The sequence below is a fragment of the Metarhizium brunneum genome, chromosome 2, assembly GCF_013426205.1.
Source record: "Metarhizium brunneum chromosome 2, complete sequence".
NCBI classification, from domain to species: Eukaryota; Fungi; Ascomycota; class Sordariomycetes; order Hypocreales; family Clavicipitaceae; genus Metarhizium; species Metarhizium brunneum.
Genome location: NC_089423.1, coordinates 279,752 through 306,024, shown reverse-complemented (window position 1 = coordinate 306,024; position 26,273 = coordinate 279,752). Strand labels below are relative to the sequence as shown.

The 26,273-nt window shown below is 44.1% G+C and overlaps 6 protein-coding genes across 6 annotated transcripts; 5 read left to right on the top strand and 1 right to left on the bottom strand.

Moving 5' to 3' along the window:
- Positions 1 to 6,547: 6,547 nt before the first annotated feature.
- Positions 6,548 to 8,282, top strand: G6M90_00g030690 (uncharacterized protein; the record flags this gene model as incomplete). Its single annotated transcript, XM_014684180.1, has 3 exons — positions 6,548 to 6,716; positions 6,780 to 6,989; positions 7,045 to 8,282. 3 exons carry the CDS (start codon positions 6,548 to 6,550, stop codon positions 8,280 to 8,282), a joined length of 1,617 nt encoding a protein of 538 aa, XP_014539666.1.
- A 1,257-nt stretch (positions 8,283 to 9,539) lies between these two features.
- G6M90_00g030680 (uncharacterized protein) lies at positions 9,540 to 11,852 on the top strand (the record flags this gene model as incomplete). The annotated part of the gene is made up of 1 exon (XM_014684181.1): positions 9,540 to 11,852. One exon carries the CDS (start codon positions 9,540 to 9,542, stop codon positions 11,850 to 11,852), a length of 2,313 nt encoding a protein of 770 aa, XP_014539667.1.
- Positions 11,853 to 14,912: 3,060 nt separating this feature from the next.
- Positions 14,913 to 16,289, top strand: ERG12_1 (Mevalonate kinase; the record flags this gene model as incomplete). Its single annotated transcript, XM_014684182.1, has 1 exon — positions 14,913 to 16,289. The coding sequence occupies one exon, from the start codon at positions 14,913 to 14,915 to the stop codon at positions 16,287 to 16,289; it is 1,377 nt and encodes a 458-aa protein (XP_014539668.1).
- Positions 16,290 to 18,055: 1,766 nt separating this feature from the next.
- Positions 18,056 to 18,346, bottom strand: G6M90_00g030660 (uncharacterized protein; the record flags this gene model as incomplete). Its single annotated transcript, XM_066130068.1, has 1 exon — positions 18,056 to 18,346. One exon carries the CDS (start codon positions 18,344 to 18,346, stop codon positions 18,056 to 18,058), a length of 291 nt encoding a protein of 96 aa, XP_065986220.1.
- A 1,084-nt stretch (positions 18,347 to 19,430) lies between these two features.
- G6M90_00g030650 (uncharacterized protein) lies at positions 19,431 to 21,994 on the top strand (the record flags this gene model as incomplete). The annotated part of the gene is made up of 2 exons (XM_066130067.1): positions 19,431 to 20,470; positions 21,316 to 21,994. 2 exons carry the CDS (start codon positions 19,431 to 19,433, stop codon positions 21,992 to 21,994), a joined length of 1,719 nt encoding a protein of 572 aa, XP_065986435.1.
- A 329-nt stretch (positions 21,995 to 22,323) lies between these two features.
- On the top strand, positions 22,324 to 25,215 carry G6M90_00g030640 (uncharacterized protein; the record flags this gene model as incomplete). Its single annotated transcript, XM_014684184.2, has 3 exons — positions 22,324 to 22,839; positions 24,319 to 24,544; positions 24,602 to 25,215. The coding sequence occupies 3 exons, from the start codon at positions 22,324 to 22,326 to the stop codon at positions 25,213 to 25,215; spliced, it is 1,356 nt and encodes a 451-aa protein (XP_014539670.2).
- Positions 25,216 to 26,273: the final 1,058 nt, after the last annotated feature.

The following is a 26,273-nucleotide window of genomic DNA, read 5'->3' as shown; positions in this document are numbered from 1 at the left end:
TTATATTAATAATAAATTATAAATTATAATTAAGTAATTAAAATTAAGAAATTATAAATAAAGCTTAAATTAATATAATAATTATATTAAAAATTAAAAAACTAAAATTTATTTATAAAATAAATTTAAAAGTTTTTATATATTATAATATTTACTTTTTATTTATTAAAGTTTTAATAAATTATAATTATATATATATTATTAGTTTATTTAAAGTTTATTAAATAATTAATAAACTTTTTTTTATTAATAGCTTAATTTAACTATTAATTTATTATTTATTATTAAATTAATTTAATAAAAATAAAAGAAAAAGCTAGCTAATTACCAGGACCTACTAGTAATATAATTAATAGCTATACTTTAATAATTTAATAGTAATATATAATTTAAAAAATACTATATATATATACTATCCCTCTATAATAAGGGGGAAAACTATAATATAAAGCTACTTTTTATTAACTAGCTTTATAATATTCTTTTTAATTTTTCCTTATATTTTTTTTTTATTTTTTTAATTATTTTATTAAGTTTTTTAACCTTTTTAATATTTTTAGCTTTTAATAATATATTTCTTTTCTTATTAATATCCTTTATAATAATAGCTTTTTTATTACTTTTTTAGGCTTATTAGCTTTAATTCTTAAAGTTATAATAAGTAACTTATTTATATTAGGCTTATTACCTTTTTTAGTACTAGTTATAATTATAATAAAGTTATTAATTACTAACTAAGTCTGATATTAGTAAGTAAGAAGCTATAATACTTTAAAGAGCAATATAAAGCTAGAAACCTATAAGTAATTATATTATTTATAAAGTAATTTATTTAAATTAGGTATATAAAAGTAAAATAAGGTAATTATAAAAAAGATAATACGCTTTATAAAAGTTAGGTATAAACTTTATTAATTTATATTATATTAGATTACTCTAATTTTTTTGGGGTATAACTTATATAATTACAAGTTATTATTATTATTACGTTTTTAACGCGCAAAGTTATAAGCTTTTATTAGCATATAAGGTTATAAATCACCTTTTAAGCTAATAGATTTAATATATTATAATATATATACTGTTTTTTAAATTATATATTATTATTAAATTAGCTAGGTATAGCTATTAATTATATTACTAGTAGGTTCTAGTAATTAACTAGCCTTTTTTTTATTTTTTTTATTATAATTTAAATTTAATAAATTATTTTATAATTAAATTCTAAAAGATATTTAGCCTATTAAATTTATTTTTTATTTAATTATTATATTATTATAAAATAAAAAATATTTTTATAATTAATATATATTTTAATTTTATATTTACTTTTTATAAAATAATATTTAAATTTCTTAAAAATATTAATAATTATTAAGAATTTCTTATTATAAATAAAGTAATTAAATTTTATTTTATAAAGTTTTTTTAAGTAAAATATAATAAAATATAATTTTTTATTATTATTTTATTATTTTACTTATACTTTTAAAGTAAAATCTAATAAATTAGTTTTTAATTTTATTTTTTTTTAAGTTAAAAATTCTTAAAATAAGTTTAAATATAATAAGTTTTTTAATTTTATTAAAGGTATATTATACTTTATTATTTTAATTTTATTATTTATTTTTCTTAATAAATTTATTTAAAAATATTATAATTTTATTATAGCTTTTAATAAATTTTTTATAAAAGTTTATAAAACTTTTAAAATTTTATATATTTTTAATATTTTTTAATATTAATTAGTTTTTTATTATTTTAATTTTAATTTTTTTTATTTATATTTTATTTAATTATATTATATATTTTAAAAAGTTTATTTTTTATATATAAAACTTATATTTTATTAATTTAAATAATAATTTAATATTTTATAATATTTTTAATATTATATATATATATTTTTTATAGTTTTTTAAGGTTTTTAAAAAAATTAATATATTATTAAAATATATTATTATAAAATTATTTAAATATTTTTATAATATATTATTAATTATTTTTTAAAATATTATTAATATATTAATAAGCTTTATTAATATTATTAAATATTTAAATAATTTAAATTTTATTTTAAAAGCTATTATTTATTTATAATTTTTTTTTATTTAAATTAAATTATATACTTTTTTTAGGTTTATTATAATAAATTAATTTATATTATATAATTAATTTTATAATTTTAATATTAATAATAATAATATTTTATTTTTTATAATAATTATATTTAATTATTAATAATTTATTATTAATTATAATTTTTTATTTTTTTTTAAAATAAATATAATTAAATATTTAACTTTTAATATTAATATTTTAATATAACTTTTTATTAATATTTTATTAATATATTTTTATAATATTTTAAGTTTTTTTATATTTAAGTTATAAATTTTATAAAATATTATTAACTTTTTATTTATTAATTTAATTTTATAATTTTATTAATTATATTTAAGTAATTTAATTTTTAATTTTTTTATAAATAATTTTTTATATTTTTAATATTTTTTAAAAATATTTTTAAGTTTTTTTTTTTTATTATTAAGCTTTTATTATTTTTATTATTTTTATTTTTTTTTTTAAGTTTTTTATTTATATTTATAAGGTTTTTTCTTAAAATAATAATAATTTTTTAGATTTTAGCTTTTATTTTTTTATTATTTATTATTATTTATATTTTAGTTTATAATACTATTAAAATTATTATAATAAATCTAATTATTTTTTTTTATACTTATTATTTTTATATTATTTATTTATTATTATTAGTTTTTAAATAATTTATTTAAAAGTTTTTTTTTTTTAAAATTTTATTTATAAATTAAATTATAATAAAATTTTTTTTTTTTTTAAATTTTATTAATTTTATTAGCTTAAAGTTTTATTTTATTTTAATTAGCTTATTTTTTAATTAATTAATAAATCACTTTTTTATAATTATAAATACTTTAATACTAAATTATATTTTAATATATTTATAATATTAAGTTAAATTACTTTTAAATAATTTTAAATTTATACTTTAAAATAATTAATTTCTTAATTAATAATTTTATTATTATAAATAAAAAGTTTTTTTTTAATATTAATTAATTTATATAATATTTTTTTATATTTTTATAATAATTAATAATAATTAATAACTTTAAGTAAAATATAATTACTTATTATATTATTATTTATAAGTATATAAATATAATATTTTATAACTTTAATATTTAATATTATTTTATTATTTTATTTATTTTAGATTATATTAAAAATTATTAGTATTTTTTTTTTATATTAGCTTATAGCTTTTTTATAAATAATATATTTTATTTTTTAAATTTTTTAAAATAAATTTTTTTATAATTTATTATTTTATTTTTTAATATTATTTTATAAGTTTAATTTTATTTTATAAATATTTAAAATAAAACCTATTATTAAATATTTAATATAAATAATTATAAATTTAGTTTTTTATTTTTTTATACTTTTTATATTTTAAGTTATTATAATTTATTATATATTTTTTATTATATTTAAAATTAAACTTTTATTTATTATATTACTTATTTAGTTTTTATTTATTATAATATATTAATTTTATAATTTTTTTAAGGTTTTTATATTTAAGTATATTTACTATTTATTATATTTATTTATATATTATTAATATTTTATATTATTACTTATATTATTTTTTAGTTTTATTTATTATATATTTTAAGTAATTTAATAATAAGTATATTATATAATTTTTTATTTTATATTAAAATAACTTAAATAATAACTTTTTTTTATATATTAAAATTTTTTTCTTATATATATACTAATATTATTACTTATTTTTTATATATATATATAATTAATATTAAATTATAATAAAAAAATAAAAAAAAGGCTAGTTAATTACCAGGACCTACTAGTAATACAATTAATAGCTATACCTAGCTAATTAAATAGTAAAAGTTAGGACGGCTTGCCTGCTTCCGGGAATGGTGGTCTTGGCCCACCGCCTTCGGTGGTTGCCCCATCGGGCAATTCTCGGCCCCTCCATCCCTCGCCGCCTTTGCACGCCCATAAAACGGCCGCCCGTCCCACGTCTCCAGCCATGTACCCCTCAAGTCTCCTCCCTTTCCTTCTCCCCCTAGTTCCTCCCCACCACACAACTACATGTCCTTCCATCAACACATCACTTTCCCATATCTCGAAGCACGACTCTCGAAACAAGACAGCAATCATTGCTGCAGCTACATCACAGGGCTAAAAATTTTGCATCTTGCAGCCTATACCACGATACTTCTAGCAGCTTGCAGCCTATCCACATCCTGTGGGCTAGCATGATGTCTGGTGCGCGACTAGGCTCCCCCCACCACCCTCTGAGGCGATGGTCGATCGAACAGACCAACATCACGCGAACGGAAGAGCGACGCTGACTCGATGCGATTGATGCCCTCAGCTGAGTTCTGTTTAAAATTACTCCAAGAGGCAAAAGGTGTCCTACGCATTTTCTCGAATTTCCTCCACAGGGAAGCGGGGACGGATACTCAGGATGCCGGCCTGCATGTCGTGTCTGCATCCTTTGTCACTTTCTTGGGCACTCTGATGTGGACTGCAGAATGGAAATGAAAGATTGTCAGCTTCATGCGACGGATACCCATGGAGACGCTGAAAGTACGACACGCCTGGAACACAGCCGGGGACATGGCCTCCAATAACAGGAGTCACATTGGTCTTGCGTGGGCTTGAAAGCGAGCAAAGTTCCATTCCAGTCAATCTGCCTCGCCATCAAACGCATGGTCGACATCCGATTACGCAAGAGATGGGTCTTACCCTGCTACCCAGCGGGGAAGGCTTCGCACGGAGTCGGCGAGCAAATATAACATGCAGTTGCTAGGATGAAGGAAAGGCGATGACGACGCAGCACTGGTGGCGGAGAGGATGGGCTCACACTCGCTAACCCGAGAGCATGAGACGTTGGCTATCAGCCTGCCTAATTTGCCTCAAAATGGGCCCTGGTTTGCAGCCAAAGGCGCCAGCTTCTGGTCACGGCGGCATTGGTTTCTCAATCAAGCTGATGCCGAGGTAAAACGAGGCAACTTGGCAGCACCGAGTGCTCAGATAAGATTACGCAGGGGCCTGGGTAGCGAGACGCGAGTCAAGGCACAAGCTCGCTGCCGACGAGCTGGTGCTTTCCCGTGGCTCAATTCATCCTGATGCATAACTCCCTCAGACGCATGGATAAGCTCTGCGGGCGCTGGGCTCCGGCCTCATGCATTGTCATTCGCATGTACAGCCCCCTGCATGCCGTATTTGCCTCTCTTGGCAAATATTGTGAGCTCTGTTGGGCCTCGCGCAAGGTATTATCATGTGGACTGAACCCGGACAGGAAACACGAAGCCTCAGGCGTGAGGGACATACGAGTTGCCGCGCCAGTGACCATATGCCACGGGCGGAGTTGCTCCATACCAGGACGGTTGCAATTGCGTCCCTCTCGGCTCTGCCAGCGTCTCATTACGCAATGGACGGAGCATCGACGCGGACAAGGCCAATACGCACTGGCTTGGGGGCCACTGTCATATGACGAGGCAAGGGTGATGATGGCGAGCCTATGGCAAAAGGGATAATGGACTTGCAGTAGCGCACTTGGAAGGCACAACAGCCCCAGCCACCAAGCCTTCACATGGAAGTCGCGGGTTTGTTACCACATCAGGATCAACTCGCGAATGCTCCGGACACGCGGCAAGTCCGTAGCAACGACTTGTCCACCTTTGGCCCTCAATCGCAGGAATCGACATATGAAGCGTTTCGGAGACGCTTAAACCGTCTCCGTGGGCTGAGTGACGGTTTCTGCGTCCGGACTCACCCTCAGACACACTCAACAGCCAGCTTCATTGACAGGTCCCAGATGGTCTTGTGGCTACTGACCCGGGCAGGTGAGTTCGAGATTGCACCATCAGCACTGATGCGAGTGTGACTCAATCGGGCCTTCTGTGGACAACCGCACTGGATGCCTCCGCCCGGTGGCCTCCTTGCTCGCCATTTGTGAGGCGTTGAGTTATGCCCAGTTTCAGGGGGCCTGCAGGATGCAGTCGGCCACGCCCAACGACTTTGTGTTAGCCGATCACTTGCCCACAGTTGGTTTGACACGCTGCAAACGGAAAGGACGGGATCTGCAACACCTCGAGGACTATGATGTTGGTCAAGTTGTCAGCTGAGCAAGATAAGGACAGGGGTGATTCCAATCCCTATCTTTACGAGAGACCTGCGCACCTCAGTGGCCGGATCAGTACCTCCGTGAGGAGATACAAGGGGGGATGCTCGAGGGTGAATGGCATTGAAATAATCTGGTCGTACGGCTTTCTCCTCCTGACCTAACTTGGTAATGCGAAGGTCGCTTGACAACGTCTTGCCGCTGGAGGTGTAATTAGCATCTGCAAGTGGGGAAGCTGGCCAGTGGATAAATGTCGAGGACCTTCCGCACCCCTCCGTGCCTCGCTCTTTTCAGTTGACCTCCCATTTCAACTTATCAACTACCCAGTTCCCTTGCGCTATGGCTGGTCCCCTAAGGTTCAAATCCTACGATCCTGCTTCTCGAAAGCCACGCAAGCCAAAGCGAATAGCTTCTGCTGCGCCCAGAAAGCATCATGGGGATAATACGGAAACTCGGCATGATGGCGCGGCCTCTCAGTCTGTCGCGGAAGGCTACTTGGAGATGAACAGTATGTTGCGAAAAGAAGCCAAGCCCGTCGAGAAAATCTTAGGTCCCTACTGACACACCGGAGACCAGAAAGATCTGATGACCGTCAATCTGACCGACCTCGATGTGTGCGACGACATCGAGTCTGTCCGGCAGCTCGTGGAAACACGCATAGCATCTACGTTGTGTGGCAATGAAGTCCGAGGACATGCGAGTACTTCATTGAGCCCAACGCCTCAACTTGACCTGTCGACTGAGACACCGGAGACCCACCCAGGCGATATCCAGAATCAAGGTAAGCCACTCTTGATACGTTTGTACAGGAGGAGAGGCTAACAACCAACACCCAGACTCTGTACTTATGGCGGAAGCCGACCCGCACGCTCAGGTCGACGGAATTGCTCCCACACTCACGACCCCGGCCTCTCTGCTAGCGGCGATGGACCTTACCGTGAATGGTGCCAATGATGTGGCACTGGCGGCGATGCGTCAGCCCAGAGCTGCTACCACGACGCAATTGCCAGATCTTTCAAGGCCCGGTGCTCACCGGCGTGGAGGTGGGGGTGTGGCCTCTATCTCCTCGCCCGCTTTGAGCATATCTCCCTCTATATCTGAGGATACTGGAAGTCCATATCTAGAGAGTCTATTCGATGATGATACGGGTTTTCAACGTTGGCTAGATACGGAACAACAGCAAGTCTCTGCACCAGGCTCCGAGCGATTGACTCGACCACTTGAAGACAGCGGGTATGATGGCAGTTCTGAGGACCAACAGGAAGCGAAGCGACCAAAACTATCCTCTACTACTGAATGTGACACCTTGCTGCACGAGCCAGATGTTTGCGAGAGTCCCTTGGCGCCAGCCGACAGTACGGTTACTGCTCACGATGCGTCTCATCAAGTGCTGCCAACACGTCACATCGAGGGCAACCCCATCAGCCCCTTTGCAAGCATTCGCTCAGGAGCGACCACTTGTTTTCCAAGACGCCCTGCTGTGAAATTCGCTACTCGTGGAGATGTCATGACAAGTCAATCTCACATTGACACCCTCTGGTCGCCACCTCCTATGGGACTACCAGCAGCGGTACGACTCAGCGGAGGGCAAGAGACAGATCAGAATGGGCAATGCAAATCATGCGCAATCTTCCGCGCTGCCCTCTTCGAAGCGCTGTCCTTGCTACACCATCCATCGCATACGGTCGTTTCGAACACCCCGCAGCACGCCAAGCCCAGGAGCAACGTCTTGAAGCGGCGCTATAGCATGCGCAAACGACCTATGCCCCTTGAGAATGGTTGCGAGGACTCGGATGACAATACTGTTGGTTACATTGACAAGCACTGCAATGAGAGTGACGATGGTGGCATCCTTTGTGATAAAAACGAAGACGATGACTCCCTGAGCGATACGGACAAAAGCAGGGACGTGTCTGTTAAGCGCCGTCGGTGGTCTGACCTTGAAGAAAGACGACTAAGAGCATGGAAGAGGGAGAACAAGTCGGAATCGTGGATCGCTTCCAAACTAAACAGAACGGTATCGGCAGTTAAACAGCAGTGGCGCAAAATGAGCGAAGAGAAGAGCAAGTATTAGCAATGCCAACTCCGTCAATTCTAACACGACCACCCGATCACGCAAGGCACACTTGACGCCAGATAGGCAGCAGCTTCCCATGCGGCACCCATTCGGAGATCATATAGAACCAAACCTCACCATCTTGTTTTTCTCAAGTTCATGCTCTTCCAAAACTAACGCTCATCGTCGTAATTTCGCCAACGGGACTCAAACACCACTCTGGCAGGCGGGCATTCGCGATCCAGGCCCCTTTAGCAGGTTGCAGCCGGAGGCCGCTGATACTCTGCCAGACCAAATATATCCCAAATGGAAATTGTCCGGGATCGGGGTGAGACCTCCTGACACGCTGGTCTTGGGCCAACATACCCAGCACCTTCGTGCGGAACGAGGCCAAGCGCGCGGAGCATAAGGCTAACCCTGCCATCGCGAACTCTGAGGAATGGCCACTTTCCAATGCCGTGCTCAAGTGCGTCCAAGAACAACCGGTAAGAAAGCTCCGCAGGTCAACGAAGTAAGTTCAGCGTCTGAAACTGAAGGCCGCAACAGGAGAACGTAAGTTGTGCACCGAGGGCATACAAACGGACAAGTCGCCTTGGGTGTTGCAGGTAATAACAACGATGCTAGCGAGATGGATTGCTTGCTGGCCCGTTGGGGGAAACACACATTTCTGGTGAAGTGGTTTGATGGTACCACTTGGTGCTTAGAAGGAACATTTTGGACTAGCAGATGCTTGGTGAGTTTGCGGCAACATATCGATGTTTCGACGCCGGAGTGGACGTCTTGGCAACTCGGCCAAGAGCCAAGCAGCGTCATTGTCTTCTGTACTTGGGTGAATATCGCGTTGCTTGGCCTATATCTCGTGGAGCGGATTGGAAAAAGTCACACTTAACGCGCCGATTTTCTTGAGCAGGATGGATATCTTTTAACAGAATTGAATGTTTTATTGCAATCATAGTTTGCCTTCGGCCAATTCTTCTGCGTTGCCGGCCCGTCTCGTGACTGTATGGTCGCCATGTATATAGGTCGACCTCTCGCACTACCCATCGTTCCTTGGTTCACTTCCTTTCAATGTCCCGACGCTCCGTCCTTCGCCAGTCATTCCACATCAGTGCTCCACTTTGCCACAAACAGGTTCGTCAGCGTACTCCTCCACCCCAGCTGCGCACCAGGTGGCCATCAACCATCCTTGAGATCACGTGCTCCGTCGCGTTTGGTCTTGTTTACATCTCCTTCTTCGCAACTTCGTCCAAGGAACATGATACGACGGCCTCAAACATGGCTCTGAGCGAGGACCAGATCAGGATCATCGCGGAAAACCCACTTGATGATGCATTGAAGAACATTCGCATTAAGTTACGCCAATGCGACGACGTGCCATCAGAGAGCATTGTTGCGAGTCTCTTGGGCGCGCTCGTCACTTCCTCAGCAGCACTCGACCTTCCTGCACCGGACGGAACTACTGACGTTGCAGAAAAGCTATTTATCATACGGCGGAATGTCCGGGGAAGTATACCGAGACTTGAAACTTTCAAGCCTCTTATTGACGTCGTCGTCACCCACGCTACCGATGTCGAAATCTGGGCAGCCGTTATCGACCTTATCAACACCCTCCATCCCCCTACACCACCTCCGTCTAGCGTCGCCCCGACATTCAAAGGCACACCTGTCAAGACCAGCTCGAGCCGACTTGCCGATAGCGAAACCCGCGACATTGTCGAAGGGGAGCTCTTCGAGGAGATTAAAAAATGCACCTTTCGCAACGTGAAGGGATTCTGCGACAAGTTTTTCAACCCCAAGAGCTGGCACAGAGAACGGAAAGCGATGCTGAGGACGATGATGACAGCACACGACGGAAAGACATGGACAGAATTTCCCTCCACTCCCGAAGAAAAACCCGTCTGGGACTGGCTTTGCTCACTGGAAGAGCGCTTCTTAGCCGAAGCACCACACAAGCTCCATACCACCAGAACTGCCAACCAGTTTAAGGAGCGCAAAGGCCAGATGGATCTCTTCTGGCAAACGCCAGCCGCGAACGCGGACGACACCTTTGAGTACAAGCACGTCCTAGTGGTTGGAGAGCAAAAGAAGTCAAACGACACGGGCAGGTTCAAGGCGACTCTCCTCCAGCTCGCGCGCTATGTTCGAGGCGTCTTCGCCGACCAGCCAACACGCCGATTTGTCCACGCCTTCTCACTCTGCGCTTCCACGATGGAGCTCTGGGTCTTCGACCGCTCTGGGCCATACAGCTCAGGCCCATTTGACATTCACGACGAGCCAGATAAGTTTGCGCGCGCTCTTGTTGGGTATGCCACAATGGATGACAATGCGATGGGCCTGGATACCTTTATTGAGCGAGAAAATGGGCGTCGTCATGTCACACTGGACGACGCAAGCGGCAATGCAATGAGGGCGAGGTTGGACACGGCGATGGTCAGGCAGCGGGCCATCGTGTGTCGGGGCACTACATGCTATGAGACCCAAAATAGCCAGGTCGCGAAGTTCTCGTGGGCATCGGATAAGCGGAAACCAGAGGCGGAACAACTGAAGCTAGCAGAAGAAAGAGGCGTCAGGGGGGTGGCCAGAGCGGTCGCCCATCGCCAGATCACTACCATTGCAGAGCTGCGGAGCGGATTGGAGTTCCCGACGCATCACAAGTTCCGACATGAGGCCATTTACTCTGAAGATCCGCCATCGGCCACCGCCAGCACGAACACGACGGATCACAAGCGCAAATCATCCTCCGACAACACGTCCGACAACGCGTCCGGATCCAAGAGGCGGCGTTCCAACAGTCAGAAGTCGAAGCTGGCCACGGAGTTTAACGACCAGTTGTCGGTCGGCAAGGCTAAGCCGAGCCTGTACATGCCCGGCGAGGACCTATGGGAGAACAGAATTTATTCCTGCCTCGTCGTCTCACCAGCCGGCCGCGTCATCAGTGACTTTAAGACGATCAAGGAACTGCTGGAGTCGATGCGAGATGCGATCAGGGCACACCAGTCTCTCTACATTACTGGCAACATTCTTCACCGCGACATCTCTTCAAATAACATTATTATTACGGAGCCTGAAAGGGCGGATGGCTTCAAGGGTATGCTCATCGACCTTGACCTAGCGAAAGTGAGAGACAGTGGCCCGAGCGGGGCGCGGCACCAGACCGGTACGATGCAGTTTATGGCCATCGAAGTACTGCGGACGGCCGATCACACCTACCGTCATGACCTCGAGTCATTCTTCTACGTTCTGCTATGGATGTGTGCACGCTGTTCATGGATCAATAGGTTTGGCCGCCGCGATGAAAAGCCGCCTCGGGAGAGCATACTGCGGAAGTGGGAGGTTGGAGGCTTCAGGGATATTGCGCGGACGAAAGCGTATCACATGAGCGTTGATGGACTTGAGGAGGTCACGGATGAGTTCCCAGAAGCCTTCCAGATCATTAAGCCTCTCTGTCTGAGGATTAGGAAGATACTCTTCCCCCTGGATAAGGACGAAAGAATGAGCGTTGGAACTCCCGCGGGAAGCCCCGATCAACTTTATAACGCCATCCTAGATGCCTATGACGAGATTATTCATAAGCTGTCAAAGGATTAAGAAGAGACTGATATGCAAGCGATAGTTGATTTTTGATAGAAAGAATAACGTATAATGCTCTTTGGAGAGTCTTCTGGGGTGTCAACACCGCCAGTGGATGTGCTACATACAAATCCACGAATCCGCCGTTAGTGACCTAATTTCCCCGATTAGCAGCCTCGTTCCTCTTTATGCTGGACGGCGAGTGATACGGCAAAAGGTCACCACAGCTGGTCGAGTTTTGCCACAGCGCAAAGGCTTTATCGCGATCGTTATAGCATTGCGTAGTCTGACCAGAGTCGTTTCGACTGGTCAGAGCATACAATCTATATGCTTTCTTCTTCCTTCCTCTGTGCCGCTCTCATAAATGGGTCAGTCAACAGCACCGTCATCAGACTCCGTTCATCAGGATTTGTCATAATCATTTTCTTGATGAGGTTAAGGAAATCCAATCTTTCCTCATCATGGGCGAACCTAGACGAGTTGCGATTCGCCTCACGCACTTCCCAAACCTTAGCTCGGTCGTAGAGGGGCGGTGCTAAAATGTCAGTATCGTGGCTACTAATCGAACCAAATGAGAAATGGCAGAGGAAACCAACCATTTTCATGTTGCCGATCTTGCGTGTTCCAAAGTTTAGGCCAAGTTTCTGGGGGAGGTCCACCAAATTGAATGGCCCGGAAAAGATAGTCTTTGAGAGAACCCCATGTCTTGGGCCGTGGGAGTACCGTCAATTTTCATTGGAAATACGCACGGTTCAAAACCGAATGTGATTATAAACCATAGTGACGTATGTACAGACACATCGACTTCATTCTCTGTTGTAAGTTGCCTACCTAGTTTGGTTTGGTAACAATCCATTCGTAGTCCTAACTGGCGGGCCGACAAATAGTCGCCATATAACGTCCAAGGCGACCACAACTCCCGCAGTCACATAACTCGACTTAGAAAATGCAACGTTTCCTGCTAACTTGGTATTCCTGTGTATTCGGAAGTCGGGAAAAATCTGGAATCATAAGCTTCAACATTGGCGGTAGCGCATACCGCATTTGGCAGCATGTTTGAACTATTCGTTAAGGAATGCTCAGCTGTGCTGACACTGTATACTGTGAACAAACTCATATGCGACAGGGCGCAGCAGAGCCGGTGCCGTCGATAGTGGAATGAGAGGTTTTGCGTGCTTACGCACATTGCACATTATTGTAAATCCTCGGTTTACGAAGCCAAAAATAAAGAAGAACAATGTGCGCCTAAACCTGCCACCCATGTAGTCGCTCTGTAGGTTTCCGCAGATTTGCTGTACACCCTATCTTGAGCCGCTGTTGCTCCTTGGCCTGACCAATACAAGAAAGGCAAGGAAAACGCCTGTATGTTGACGCATTGGAGATAGTTTTGGCCCTTCATTTCCAACTCGTATTTCAGCCAGTTACCGGTACATATTTATAATATTTGGAAGTGTTTAATTCCTAGTTTTGAAGTGAGCTGGCTAGCTACGCCCCCCTTCACCCTGATGAAGAGAAGGGCTGGGGAGTATTTGCAAACGCCAAAGAGCTTTACCCCTCAAACAATGGAAAAACCGGTCGGCCCCCGTTTTCTGCGCCACATATTACAACTACGGTATAATACGATAATACAATGCCTTGTACAAGAACAGCGATATGTACCTAGGCATACTTTCAGAGACCATGGAAGCCCCCACTATTTCCCGAACAGGGGATATCTGTAGTCAGATTAGAGGCAATTCTCGGCGGCGTTGAAGGAACTCCGTACCTGGAAGTACTGCAAAGTACTTGTTGGCAAATTTTAGACATGCATCCAGTCGCCGCCAAGACTGAGGAGTGATTGTAGTCAGCCTGAAAATGCTCTTGCACACATCCGTGGTGTTTGTCCGCATGGATGAATCATTGAATCCCTGTCGAGCTAAGCGCACACCTACTCCCTGGTCCAGCAAATCTACAGGGCTCACTTACCCTGCATTAGCAGGGGGACGGTTTTTGAAGGAATCCTTGTCATTCACTAGGGCTGAGGGACGGCCGGTTAGGTACAGGGATACTCTGGCGGTTAGAGTGGGGGTCGAGTCCAGTCGGTTTTTGGCTGCTGCAGAAAGGCCTACTACGGGATGCCAAGCGAGGTAGACAAAGCTGGTGTCGCAATTGAGAAACTTGATCCCCGGATGAATCTCGCCAACTCTGCTATTGCATTTTAAATCAGCCGACAGCACTAACGCGCTGTGGTATTGCCGTTGCCACGCACGCCGCAGCCAAAATACACCAGACCCGTGCGAATCCCCTCCAACCTTCCACTTAAAATGCGCCAATCGTAGCCCAACAACAGAGGCTAAAACTCACATTGTGGTATCAAGTGAAAATAAATTGTGCCCTTTCCTTAAGCATATTGTTCGGGTTTTAAGTGCTCACATGCAATTGTCTTGGCCACCTGCCTTACACAACTGATATCAATTAGGACATGACGAGCCCGCCTTCGCGATTGGGCAGCGACTATCCTTGTAAAGGATATCAGTCGCTGCTTGATTCCCCTGAAGGACAACCAGTGGCCACTTGGGAACCTGGCAAGATGTCTAATTTCACACTCGCCGGCTTTGCAAAACATGCGGCGGTAGCTGCCAGGCTTCACTTTCTTTCGATAGGGCAAGACCTGGAAAGTAATTCACTCGTATGTTGGCCAATGCCCACTCAAGCCAAGCTGGGAATTCATGTTGCCAAATGACACCCCACAGGGGAGCGCTCTTTTTGCCTGGTCCTGGTTTAACACCATCGGGAATCGCGAGATGTGCATGAATTGCGTTCATGTTACCATAGAGGGGGCTGTGTCGGTCCAAGCCAACCAATCTACAAGTTTTCATGAACGTCCTGCCATGATCGGTTTTCTGCAGTATTCAGGGGAGAATGTGGGTCGGCAATTTGTTAATCCGATAATCCACCAGCCAATCAGCTCCATATAAAAAGAATCTTTGTTACGTGGACATGCTCCAACACAACCTCGAGCGTCGTATCAATCAGCCATTGTTCCACGATCACCAGCATTTTATCCACCAAAACACTTATTGACTGATTGCATAACCCATGGTCATGGGGAGAAAAGAGTCTTCACCATTGGCACCGACATTCATGGTCTCTGCACCGGGAAAAGTCATAGTATTCGGCGAGCACGCCGCCGTGTTTGGCAAGCCTGCCATTGCCGCAGCCATCTCCCTCAGATCCTATCTCCTCGTAACCACCCTCTCAAAGTCCCAACGCACCGTCAAGCTGAATTTCAAAGACATCGGTTTGAATCATACATGGAAAATAGACACCCTACCATGGGGCGTTTTCCATGAACCGGAGAAGAAAAAGTTTTATTACTCTCTCGTCGACTCCCTCGACCCCGAATTACTCGAAGCTGTTATACCGCATGCAGAGGCAGTATCCAAGCATCTTCCAGAAACGCAGCGAAAAATTCATGTACGATCTGCGACCGCCTTCCTCTACCTTTTCCTTTCATTAGGCTCCCCGCTAAGCCCTGGGTTTGTTTACACTCTGCGATCCACCATTCCAATTGGTGCCGGTCTGGGTAGCAGCGCCAGTGTTTGCGTCTGCCTGAGTGCGGCGCTGCTCCTTCAAATACGGAGCCTTGCAGGTCCGCATCCTGACCAGCCTGCCGAAGAAGCCCAGGTACAGATTGAGCGTATCAGTCGTTGGGCATTCGTGGGCGAGTTGTGCATACATGGAGACCCCAGTGGAGTGGACAATGCGGTCTCTGCGGGTGGAAAGGCTGTGATTTACAAAAGAAACTACTCCGGACCGCCATCTGTCACTCCTCTCACCAAGTTCCCAAAACTACCGCTCCTCCTCGTTAACACTCAACAACCCCGATCAACAGCTACACAGGTGGATAAAGTAAGAGCATTAAAAAACAATCACCCGGTAGTGACACAGTCAATTTTAGATGGAATTGGCCATCTTACAACGTCTGCATTGGAGCTCATTTCATCTGCTGATTTAGATAGCAGTGGACTGTCCGATACTCTCGAACGCTTGGGAACTTTGATCCGTATAAACCACGGATTCCTGGTTTCACTAGGGGTCTCTCACCCTCGTCTAGAGCGCATCCGCGAGCTCGTGGATTATGCAGATATCGGCTGGACGAAACTTACCGGTGCTGGAGGTGGTGGATGTGCTATCACACTTTTCCGACCGGATGCCAAAGATGAAACAATTAAAGGGCTAGAGACGAAGTTCACTGCCGAAGGATTTCAGAAATATGAGACTATCCTAGGCGCCGACGGAGTTGCGGTGCTTTGGCCCGCTGTATTCAGAAACAACATCGGTGGAGAGGGAGGTGAAGAGATCGATCAAGAAATATTTGAGAATGTTGTTGGTGTTGAAGGTATCGAGCAACTGGTTGGAGTAGGGGCGCGTGAGGATCGGGAAGGATGGAAATTCTGGGCCCGAGCTGTTTAAGAGAAATAGGGACCAACGTACGACTGATTGACTCCTACACCAGGTAAGGACATGATGATGAGGCGACTTATTTGTGTTTGGTCTCACATAGTGGGCAAGGCACCTTGCAGCGGCTCCTCGAGAACTAGTGATGCGACTTAGTAGTACACGTACGTACGTACGTCCTGTATTTTGGCTATAGTACCGTACGTACTATCGGGTAGTACGTACGAGTACGCACATACAATTTTCCCTTTCCTTTTTAGGCAATTAAGGTAAATATCGCAGACAGAGTGCCCCTGGTTTGGTACGTACATTGTGGACCCATAGATTCCCTGATCAGGAATATCGTGGACCATCGTACGTACATAATACGTGTACTGTACAGCACCTTAATGTACGTACGTATGTACAATGCCATAGTACGTAAAGTACAACATCACTATCGAGAACGCAAATCACATTCGATGCCGAGATAGCCAGCTTACTACACATATTACTACTTGCCTAGCAAATATTGACACAATATAATTGTATTCGAGTCTCACTAGCTAGCCTTTGCATTTGCATAAAAGTTTGGGGAAAACCTAGCATAAATAGGAGAAAAACCCATAACAAGGTTGGACTGAACTCCACCAAATCCATCTCTCGGATCATAATTTAGCTCTCCTATTCATTCTAATCAGATATTTGCCCAGATTCTTTACAATCAAGATTATTACTTACACATCCGCACCCTCCCACCTATTTATTCCATCCATCTCTGTTAGCCTTGTATCTTTAAACTGCGATAATAATTCTGTACTTACCCCCCCACAACTGGGACAACACGTACACGGCTACATATTTCGCCTGTGTTAGCTTCACAAATAGCAGCTCTGGGTTTAAGAGAGGTTGGTGATGGTCCACGGCGCGGGACGCCGTTGTAGTTGTTGGTGAAGAAGATTAGGATCTAGGATTACGACATACATCATGCCCACATCGCTAACGTTACACCCCTGTTAGCTCTGGCACAAAATCGTATCTCACGAATATAGGACCATTTCTTACATTGCAGGCCTGGTCAACAAGTTCCTCCTTGGTTGGAACTGCCATTGTGAGTGCGGGTGACTGAGTTGGACGGTTTTGGAACTTAGCAGCCTGGGATTGTATAATAGTGTAAACGAAGTGATGGGTAGTGTAGAACCGATGATAAGAGGGCGAGAGGTATTGTACCATCATCCACCTTATTTATATCTCTACAGCTCCCTGGCTGGCATCGCTTCTCATCGGGGCCCGGGCATGTATGGTTGAAGATGCGCAGGCAGCCGTTTTCCATTCCAGGCCTTTTGACCGTTACGAATGCCCTGCTGTCAGCGCTGCGCGTGACTGTTTTTCTTTTCACGGCCAAGTCTGGAAATGTACACGACGTCTCACCAAGAAAGAAGACAAGGTTGCGTATTTTCACAAATGCAATTCTTGGGTTCATGAACTGATGGGCCATTAACAAGCATAATGGACAGGGATCACAAGTTGTAGTCGCTGATGCGAGGCAGGACCAGGATCATGCATGCTATTAATCGTCTTGTCCCGCGCGTCTCAGTGCATATCAAATACTTACTCTTACCATGCCCGTCCTACTCGCGAAGACCTTCGTCCGTTTCCTCGCTACTTGCTAGCACAGTCCTTTCACTTTCGTCAGGCAAGTAATGGTGTGTTGGTGGATCTGTTTCCACTTGTTCCTTTCTCGACGAATCTTTATTAAGCTCGTTTACGTTGATACGAGTTCGCCTCTTAGATGAGCTGCGTCACCAGGAGTTATTCGGTGAGCTTAGTGGCCTGGCTCGCTTGGATCCAATCGGCGGTCCATTGCCAGAGCTAGATGTGAAGCTGGTCGCAAAATTCAAGTCTGGGTTTTCTGGCGCCCATATGGTCGATGCTTGCCTGGGGTTTGGTGTGTCGTCAGCCTGTAAAGATTGCAACGCGTCGTGTGTCTCCGGATCGTCTCCAGAATTATCGTCACAGGCATCGGCGATTTGTGCCTGGAGAAAATCATGCGCATCTTGTTGGACCTGCACCCGACCCTGGTTATCGGCCATATGGTCCGACCATTCGTCCTTTAACTCTTTCAACGAGTGAACCGCGCTGGGAACCAAAACTGAGTGGATGGATTGTTGGATTCAAGGGTCACACTTTGTTCCCTTGCCCATTGTCAGGTTCACAAGGCGCAACCCCCGTCTTGCTGTCAGGGTTACAGCATGCAATCCCCTCTTTCTGTGTTAAGGTCAAGGCTATAACATGCACTCCGGTTCAATCGCAGGGGTTACAATTTGCGATCCCTCAACCAACACCATCTACAAACGGGACACCTATGTGCACAAAGCATTAACCTACGCTTGCCGTTTCAGAGTAGCGAACGCAAATACAATACAATCACTTTCAAGTTTTACAGCATGATATAATGCTGTTTCGAGACCATGTGAACGTAGCATACTCATTGGGTGGTTGAAAATGGGATCATTCTCAAGGAGATACCGCTCCTTTAAGGAGTCTTATCCAACATACAAAAGCCGAACTCCGGAAATTTCAGTACCTATTCGGAACACGGAGTCTTGCTTCCGCATGTTCGGCCATCCGTGCTGCTCGCCAATCAGCTTCCACGATCTCTCCTCGCCTGAATAAACTTCCGGTGAGTGGTGTTGACAAGTCGGAGCGGCAGCTGCGTGTTCCTTCGTGTTCCAGGAGCCCTGATGTACATTAAGCATGCCAAGTTGAACTGACCAGCTTGAGGACGACGGTGTTAGATAACTTACGGCAAATGCACCATTATCGCAGCCTTGAAGTGAACCAGGGAGTCTGCAGTTTACCGAAGAGGGAAGCGAGTGAGGTTGCATCATGATGTTACGACAGGTTGTCTATGCTTCATGGTAATGTGGCTTGCAGAAAAGCTGTTGGTTGCGCTTCACATTTCTGAGCCGGAGATTAAGTCAAAGTACTTCAGTTCTCCCGGTTGTAGCGGAAAGAGGCAAGGCGTTGTTGTTTCAAAGAAGAGATAAAGATATCTAATATCTATAAAAGGCCAGCTCAATTCCTCTGGAGCGGACGCTTAACTCATTAAAAGAGTTTACTCTCCCACAAATAACTAATAGTCTTTGAATCTACTAAGCGTTAACGATTATAACAATGTCGAATTTCGCGAACAGAAGCTTTCCCTGGACACGAAAAGCGCAGAGCTCGTCCGAGTCACTCCGTCCGATGGAAATCCTCAGACCTGACTCTTCTTTAATATGGTTCTCTCAATTCCATGAAAAGGATACTAGTGCCGACGTATCGACGGCCACTGATAAGAGGGATGCCAGTAGAGCTCGATCGGAGTCGAGCAACCAGGTCTCTTCACGGCAACAACTGCCGTCCTTACACAGCCTCTTCGGGCCTCCGTCCTCTATTCGTTCGCTTCATTCTCCGTCCGAAAAAGAAACATTGTATCTTGCTCAGTCACCACTTGACCGGTCCCGAAAATCACCTGGCGTTGGAAACAACAGTACCTCATATTTCCCTACGACGGTATCACCTCCAGCTTCACAACCTCGAAGGACCTACGATTCACGTCTAGATGCCCACTCTCTGGCTCGCTGTTACTCTGAACCACGATCTCCAAAATATTATGAGCAGCAGCGCAGCAGGTCTGACTCCAGAGACGAGTGTGAGAGCAGCAAATGGTCGGTTCATCAGGATGTTAGCCGGTATGAGCATTCCTTGGGATCAAGGGATCCCACGTCCCAGTCCCTAGATAGCCGTGCGTGGACTCAGCTTCCTACATCAAAAGGCTCCTCCAGAGATTATTCTTGTCAGCAAGCAACGCAATCTAGCTCTAGTGGGCCGCCTACTCAGGAAGTTTCTGCGGCTTCAGAGGGGGCGCCAACGAAGGATGGCCTTGGCCCCAGAATCTGGACGGGAACGCACTTCCTGCCTCGGTTTGTTCGAGCCGCTGATGTTCCGGGAGAAGGCATGTGCTATTTCTACGATGACGGAAGCCACTGCAAGACTGTGATAGATGGCGAGGTCGTAAATTCCCACTGGGGCGTGACCAAAGCCGGCAAACCTCGAAAAAGACTGGCCATAGCCTGCATTCCCTGCCGTGAGAAGAAGATCAAATGTGATCCTGATTATCCGAGATGTGTCCAGTGCGAGAAACTTGGGCTCGTCTGCAAATTTAAAAATGCGTGAGTGATTATTTGCCTCTTATTTGCAGAGTAGGTTTTGTATATGCTGACAACCCCCAAAGGGCTAGCAAAATACATCGGCTTCCACGGAGGGGAAGGGAAACAGCACACGTGACGAATTCTGGGTAAAGTCTGAGTGTTGGTTGTCCTGACGCATCAAAGCAAGGAGATGCAACTGCTAATGGCTGAACTCTTATTGCGTTTTCGCCGACGCTTTATTAGCTTGCTAGCCAAAGAGGAAGTTGTAGATTTCGCAGAGGCCAGGCTTGGGCTCCGGCGGGCTTCTTGGTATGCGGGCACGCATAAGGAAGATGATACACCGACGCCTAAGTTGGTTGGTAGACGCATTTGACGCAGGGTCGGACGGAGCTTACAAGAGCTCAGGGTTAATCGATTTTCCGACCCGCCGCCACGCGCGCCAGGTGTAACACGATCCTAACGCGTCACTTCTCAGCACAAACAACTTAACTTAGCGACCGCGATCTCCCTCGATGAGATGGACCAAGCAGAAAAAGCGCCCATTGAGGAAAGCGCTATCTGGAAGGAACTCAATACCTTCCGCGCCTCATTCAACTCCATTTGCAGGAGCAGAAGCGTTTCCTGTAACGCCGAAATTCTGAGCCAGCTTAGCAACACGGGTGAGACTGATTGAGTATTCTGACGGACTCTTCTGACTGATCTAGACCTTCGGCGGCTTTCTCTCAATCTTTTGGTTGCGCTGCAAAATCTTCCCGCTGCCCGTGTGGTACCATCCAAGACGGGACCCGGTCCCGTTGAAAATGATCTCCTGAGACTCCTTTCTGCTGTCACGGCGGATAATTTTTTGACTTTGGCCGTATTCAAAGACTGGTCAAGGAAGCACTTACCGACAAGCCTCGAGATACACTAATCTGGGAGCTCGTGTCAAATGCCGTCGTCGAATCTACTCCGCCGCCTCGGGCTATACATTCGTCGACCCAACAAACCCCATGGAGCCAAAACACGAGCAGCTTCGTGAACTCGTCAGAATACCGCCAGAATGTGGATCCCGTCCTTAAACTGGAGCTCGAGCATCTGTATGTCGGAGTCCCGAATTTCTATAGGTCTTTCTTTGGGGACATCCCAGAACTTGACGGGGTTTCTGAGGCGGTCTTCCGCCATTGTACCGAAGGTGACAGTCCACTTTTCAAGGACGGTTGGAGTGGATGGCCAGTGGACGCTAAAGAGAGCGACGTGCTGACTTGGATTGGCGGCTTGATCTCGCAGCTGGAAGCAATCGCAGAGGACCTCATTCCGACTTCGATGGCGAGACGAAAGCTGTTGGCCCAGCCGAGGACACTCCTGGAAGGCTCTACAGGCAAGCGCAGCTTGGATATCGGCTTTGTTGACAGCGACATCATATATAAACCTCACACTACGGATTCAACATATCGTTGGGCACACATCCTAGTTGTCGGCGAACTTAAAAGCAACCCCAAGGCCGATATAGCATCGATTGCATGGATTGATCTGGCAAGGTATGCAAGAGAGTTGCTAGCGGGCTAAAGATACCCGTCGCTTCATTTTGGGATTTACTCTCTGCGGTTCTTTTATGAGGGTATGGGAATACGACCGGCTCGGGGGGATCGCCTCTGAGCAATTCGACATCAACACGAAGGAAGGTGGGCTGCAATTTGTGACTACAATGCTAGGTTTTCTCCGGATGAATGAGGAGATGCTTGGTTTTGATCCTGCAATAATAACAACTGGCACACAACGATATATCGAGATTCAGCGAGACGACAAAACAGAGCGTCTCATCATCGATGAGGTCATGAAGCGCGCACCATGCATTGCAGGCCGAGCGACAACGTGTTGGAAAGCTCATCGCAACGATGATCCACACAGTCCACTTGTCATTAAGGACTCGTGGCAGTACATCGACCGAGCAACGAGAACGGGTCTCAGGAGCAAAGAGCAAAACAGGCACGAGGGCGTTCATGGCCATTGGCGCATTACTAGGTGAACAGCATTCTTTCATGCACGACCTCGAGTCGTTCTTTTGGGTGCTGTTCTGGATCTGCATTCACTACAACGGGCCGCATGAGACCAAAGTTGTTCCACGGTTTGAGAAGTGGAATTACATGGATACGGAGGAGTTGGCTGGGATGAAACTTGGCATTGTAGCTAAGGAGGCGATCTTTATTAAAACAATTGCCGATAATTGCACGCCATACTACGAGCCACTTATCAGTCTGTTGAACAAACTGCGCAAGGTCGTTTTCCCTATGGACAAGCCGTGGGAACGGGAAGATGGTAGACTTTATTCTAAGATGAGAGACCTTCTCCGGAAAGAGCGGGAGGACTTGACTACAGGCATGCTCGCGAATGAATCCCATGAGAAACCTCATGTGGACAGTCGTCGGCATCGCAGCCGCTCCGTAGCATATTATGCGATACCACGAAGCTCCCTTCGGACAGAATTAACAATGCGCTTTTTATGCATACATGTCCCTTCCTCTCCACTGCCTGGTAAGGGTTTATTTTGACCAACAGTTTAGTGTTTCATACGAAAATCAGGCTTTTAATGTCCAGCCTTGTTCCACAGTCAAAATAATTGCTGAGTGTTTGGGCACCAAGCACCTGCCTATTTCCGACTCGGGGCAACATGCGGTAGCAGTGGAGTCGTGATCACATGCCAATTCGCCCCACTTCGTTTTTTTTGATAGGCCACATAACCAGTCCTTAGCGACAAACTGTTCTTCGCGCCCATAGCTTGTCGAGGGCTCACGGGACAGCTTCGAACGTCGGCTTTTATGGGTGTGGTGGTTATTCTAGACGACTAGTACTACTCTCTTTCATGCTCGATGTTGAGGCTTTTCCAGATGTCTTGCCGGTTTTGCGACCCACTATGACTGGCCAGACAACACGCATGACAAACATAATGTTGAGAGATACCCTATGTCTTTATCCTGTCGCTATATCGGAGGGTGATGCTGAAACGGTTCACTTGGGAACTAGACATTCAGGAACTAGACATTCGGGAACTAGACATTCACTCGCACTACATCGGAGTCAGCCAAAACGGGATGGCTGGGCTTCCCTGGTGGCACGGTATATTTTTAGGCAACGTTGTATTTTGCAATCTCTTCGCGAATAGACAAAAGTTCCCCATAAATATTCTGCTCTTTGACGCACATCCTTTGTTTTCAACAACCCAGGTTTTCGTCTTTCGGCAATGAGTAAGTCCATATCTTCTACTTCGTGCTTGCTGAAGGTCGAAAATACAAGAAAAGGAAAGGAGGCGTGACGAGTGAACCGTAATAAGCTTACCTAGTCTTGTTCAACCATTCTGAGTCTTGTCCTTGCCACAAGTCGGGCACGGGTTCCCTTGCACATCGCCCGTGTCCCAGCAAGTCTCGCACTGGGGCATCGTCTGAGAGGAAGTGGCGATTAATGTGGACGGTAAATTTCAAGAAGTTCGTGCGACTATCGCACAATGACGGTTGAGAAAAGTTGGGTGAACAATGACGAGAAAGTTCCAATACGACGATGGTCGGCTTTTTAAGATATTCTCTGTCCGCCCGACCAGGCTTCTAGCGCCACTAGCTAGCTGGATTGGGCATTCACCTCCACGTCGGCCGTATTAACTAAATTTCCGAGCTGCGAGCAACAAAATCCTTAATAAACCGCCATCCCCTCACTACACGGCAAAAGGCAGCTGAAGCAATTTGCGTCTTTACTTTTTTGACAATGTCAAATCCGGCACATAACCGATCAGAATGTACTTGCTCCGCTGTCTTCCCAACCCGTGTTGCCCTAGACGCTCATCTTGACGAATACAAAGTCAGTAGCTCGTACATTGGACGGACACAGCTAACTATGGCCAGAGCCGTGAGAATTACTTCAAAACCGAGATCGAAAAATGCCAGAACCACTCTACGGTCCTACGGACTCATCGCCAGCAAACTGACAGCTCATTAACCGACAGCGACGAGGATAATGAACCTGCCGTATTAGGTCGGATAATCAAGGGCCGAATTTGCCCTTACAATGGATGTAGTCGAACAAATCCTTTTTCAAAACGAAAAGAACTCAGAATACATTATCGGAAGCGTGAGACGTGACTCTTTTTTACAGAAATTTCAACGAATTCTGATATGTCGCTCGCAGATGTCGAGTGTAACGAAGTATGTGTATATTGTCACCAAGTTTTCAGATTAGCAAGTGCATACCTTCGTCATGGCCACAAGGACTCAGGCGATGACTCTTCGAAGAGCACCTACACAGTTCAAAGACGTAACATGATTATCAACAAAGTGGACGAAGAGCTGGCGCTGGCGGAAAACACTATGAAAAGGAATCAAGAGGCTGTAGAACTGGATCTCAACACGGCACCAAGCGCAAAACGCAGATTGATGGAGGTTGATGCTGCAAGTAGCTGCTTGCAAGGAGTTTATAATGCCGACTTCCAGCATCTCCGATCATCTAGCACAATGCCACTTATACGTGCAGACTGGCAATCAACGCCGGCTCCAGCCGAAAGTAGCGTCGAATACCCGACCATGGAAACCATTATGGGTAACTCGCCCCAGGGAGTGTCCCATCCCGAAATTGGAGAACCGACAGCAGGATTCGACAACTTGGACTATATCGCACCCGTAAATATGATTATCAACCTTCCGCCAGCATTCCACCCGGCATGGCCCGGATGGACATGGAATGAAAATAGAGATTCAGCCAATGGAGGCACGGACAGTCATGTAATTAGCGAGCAAATCATTTAGGCTCTGTCGCTAAATAGTCTTTAAATGCAAAGTTAACTCCGATTTCCGCACTTTGCATGCTGTCAACCTTCCGTTCCAGTACGCCTGACTTCGGCAGCACCATTTTGGGCCAACTCTTAATTAGATCCTCTGTCACAAATTCGAACTTTATAGCATATCCTTGCTTGATTTCGTAATTCGTCCGGGCATCGAGGATGACTCTGCAACATGTCAGAACGGCAAGCCTTTGTAACCCAAAGCGGTGACGCACAATCCGCCATCTTCAAAATACTTCTCGGTAGCCATACATCCAGCCTCGGAAATGGCAGATGGAGCAGTTTCCCAAAGTAGCCGCTTCCCTTTAGTAGCAGGTAGCTCCAGCATATGCGATCGTGGGAAGTAATTAACTCTCGATCCCTTGGCCCATAGATGAATCACGAGTGCACAACGGCCCGCCCTCTGGCCTCCCCGCATGAAGCTGACGATATGCCCCGGGTATGCTTCGTATCTCAACCAGTGTGCCAGGACACACCTTCTGAAGGTTGACTTGACAATGGATCTGACACGCTGAACGACGTTAGATAACTATCACAAAGCTCACTGCCAAACCTACCTCATTCTGAAGTACGTGTGTGTTGCAAAAATCCAAGCCATACTCCGTCGAGAATGGGAAACGCCTTTTCTCCATATCTAGGATATGTTCACCTATTGAAGAGTCTTCCAAATCGACCAGACCCTCGTCTTCCAGGGTCTGGCTTGCGGCCTGCAGTGAGAACGTTGTTGGCACCATCGCATTCATTCTCACTTGTCCCGCATCCAAAATGTCTCGATGCCCCTCAATTTCAATGTTTGTCATATCGGGAAATCTATTTCTCCGACAGCTTCGTGCCGACGCTTGATTGAACAGGGGTCGCAAGCTGCGACCCACGCAACCTGAACCCTGAACAGGGGGGGATCACAAGTGAGACCATGCAAGTACATACTGTAATGCATGGCTGAGACCATCTCCTGCCTCCAAGCATACAATTGTTGCGCTGAAAAGAGCAAAAGTGTAGGCCTACTGAATTCTTTCCAGCAGC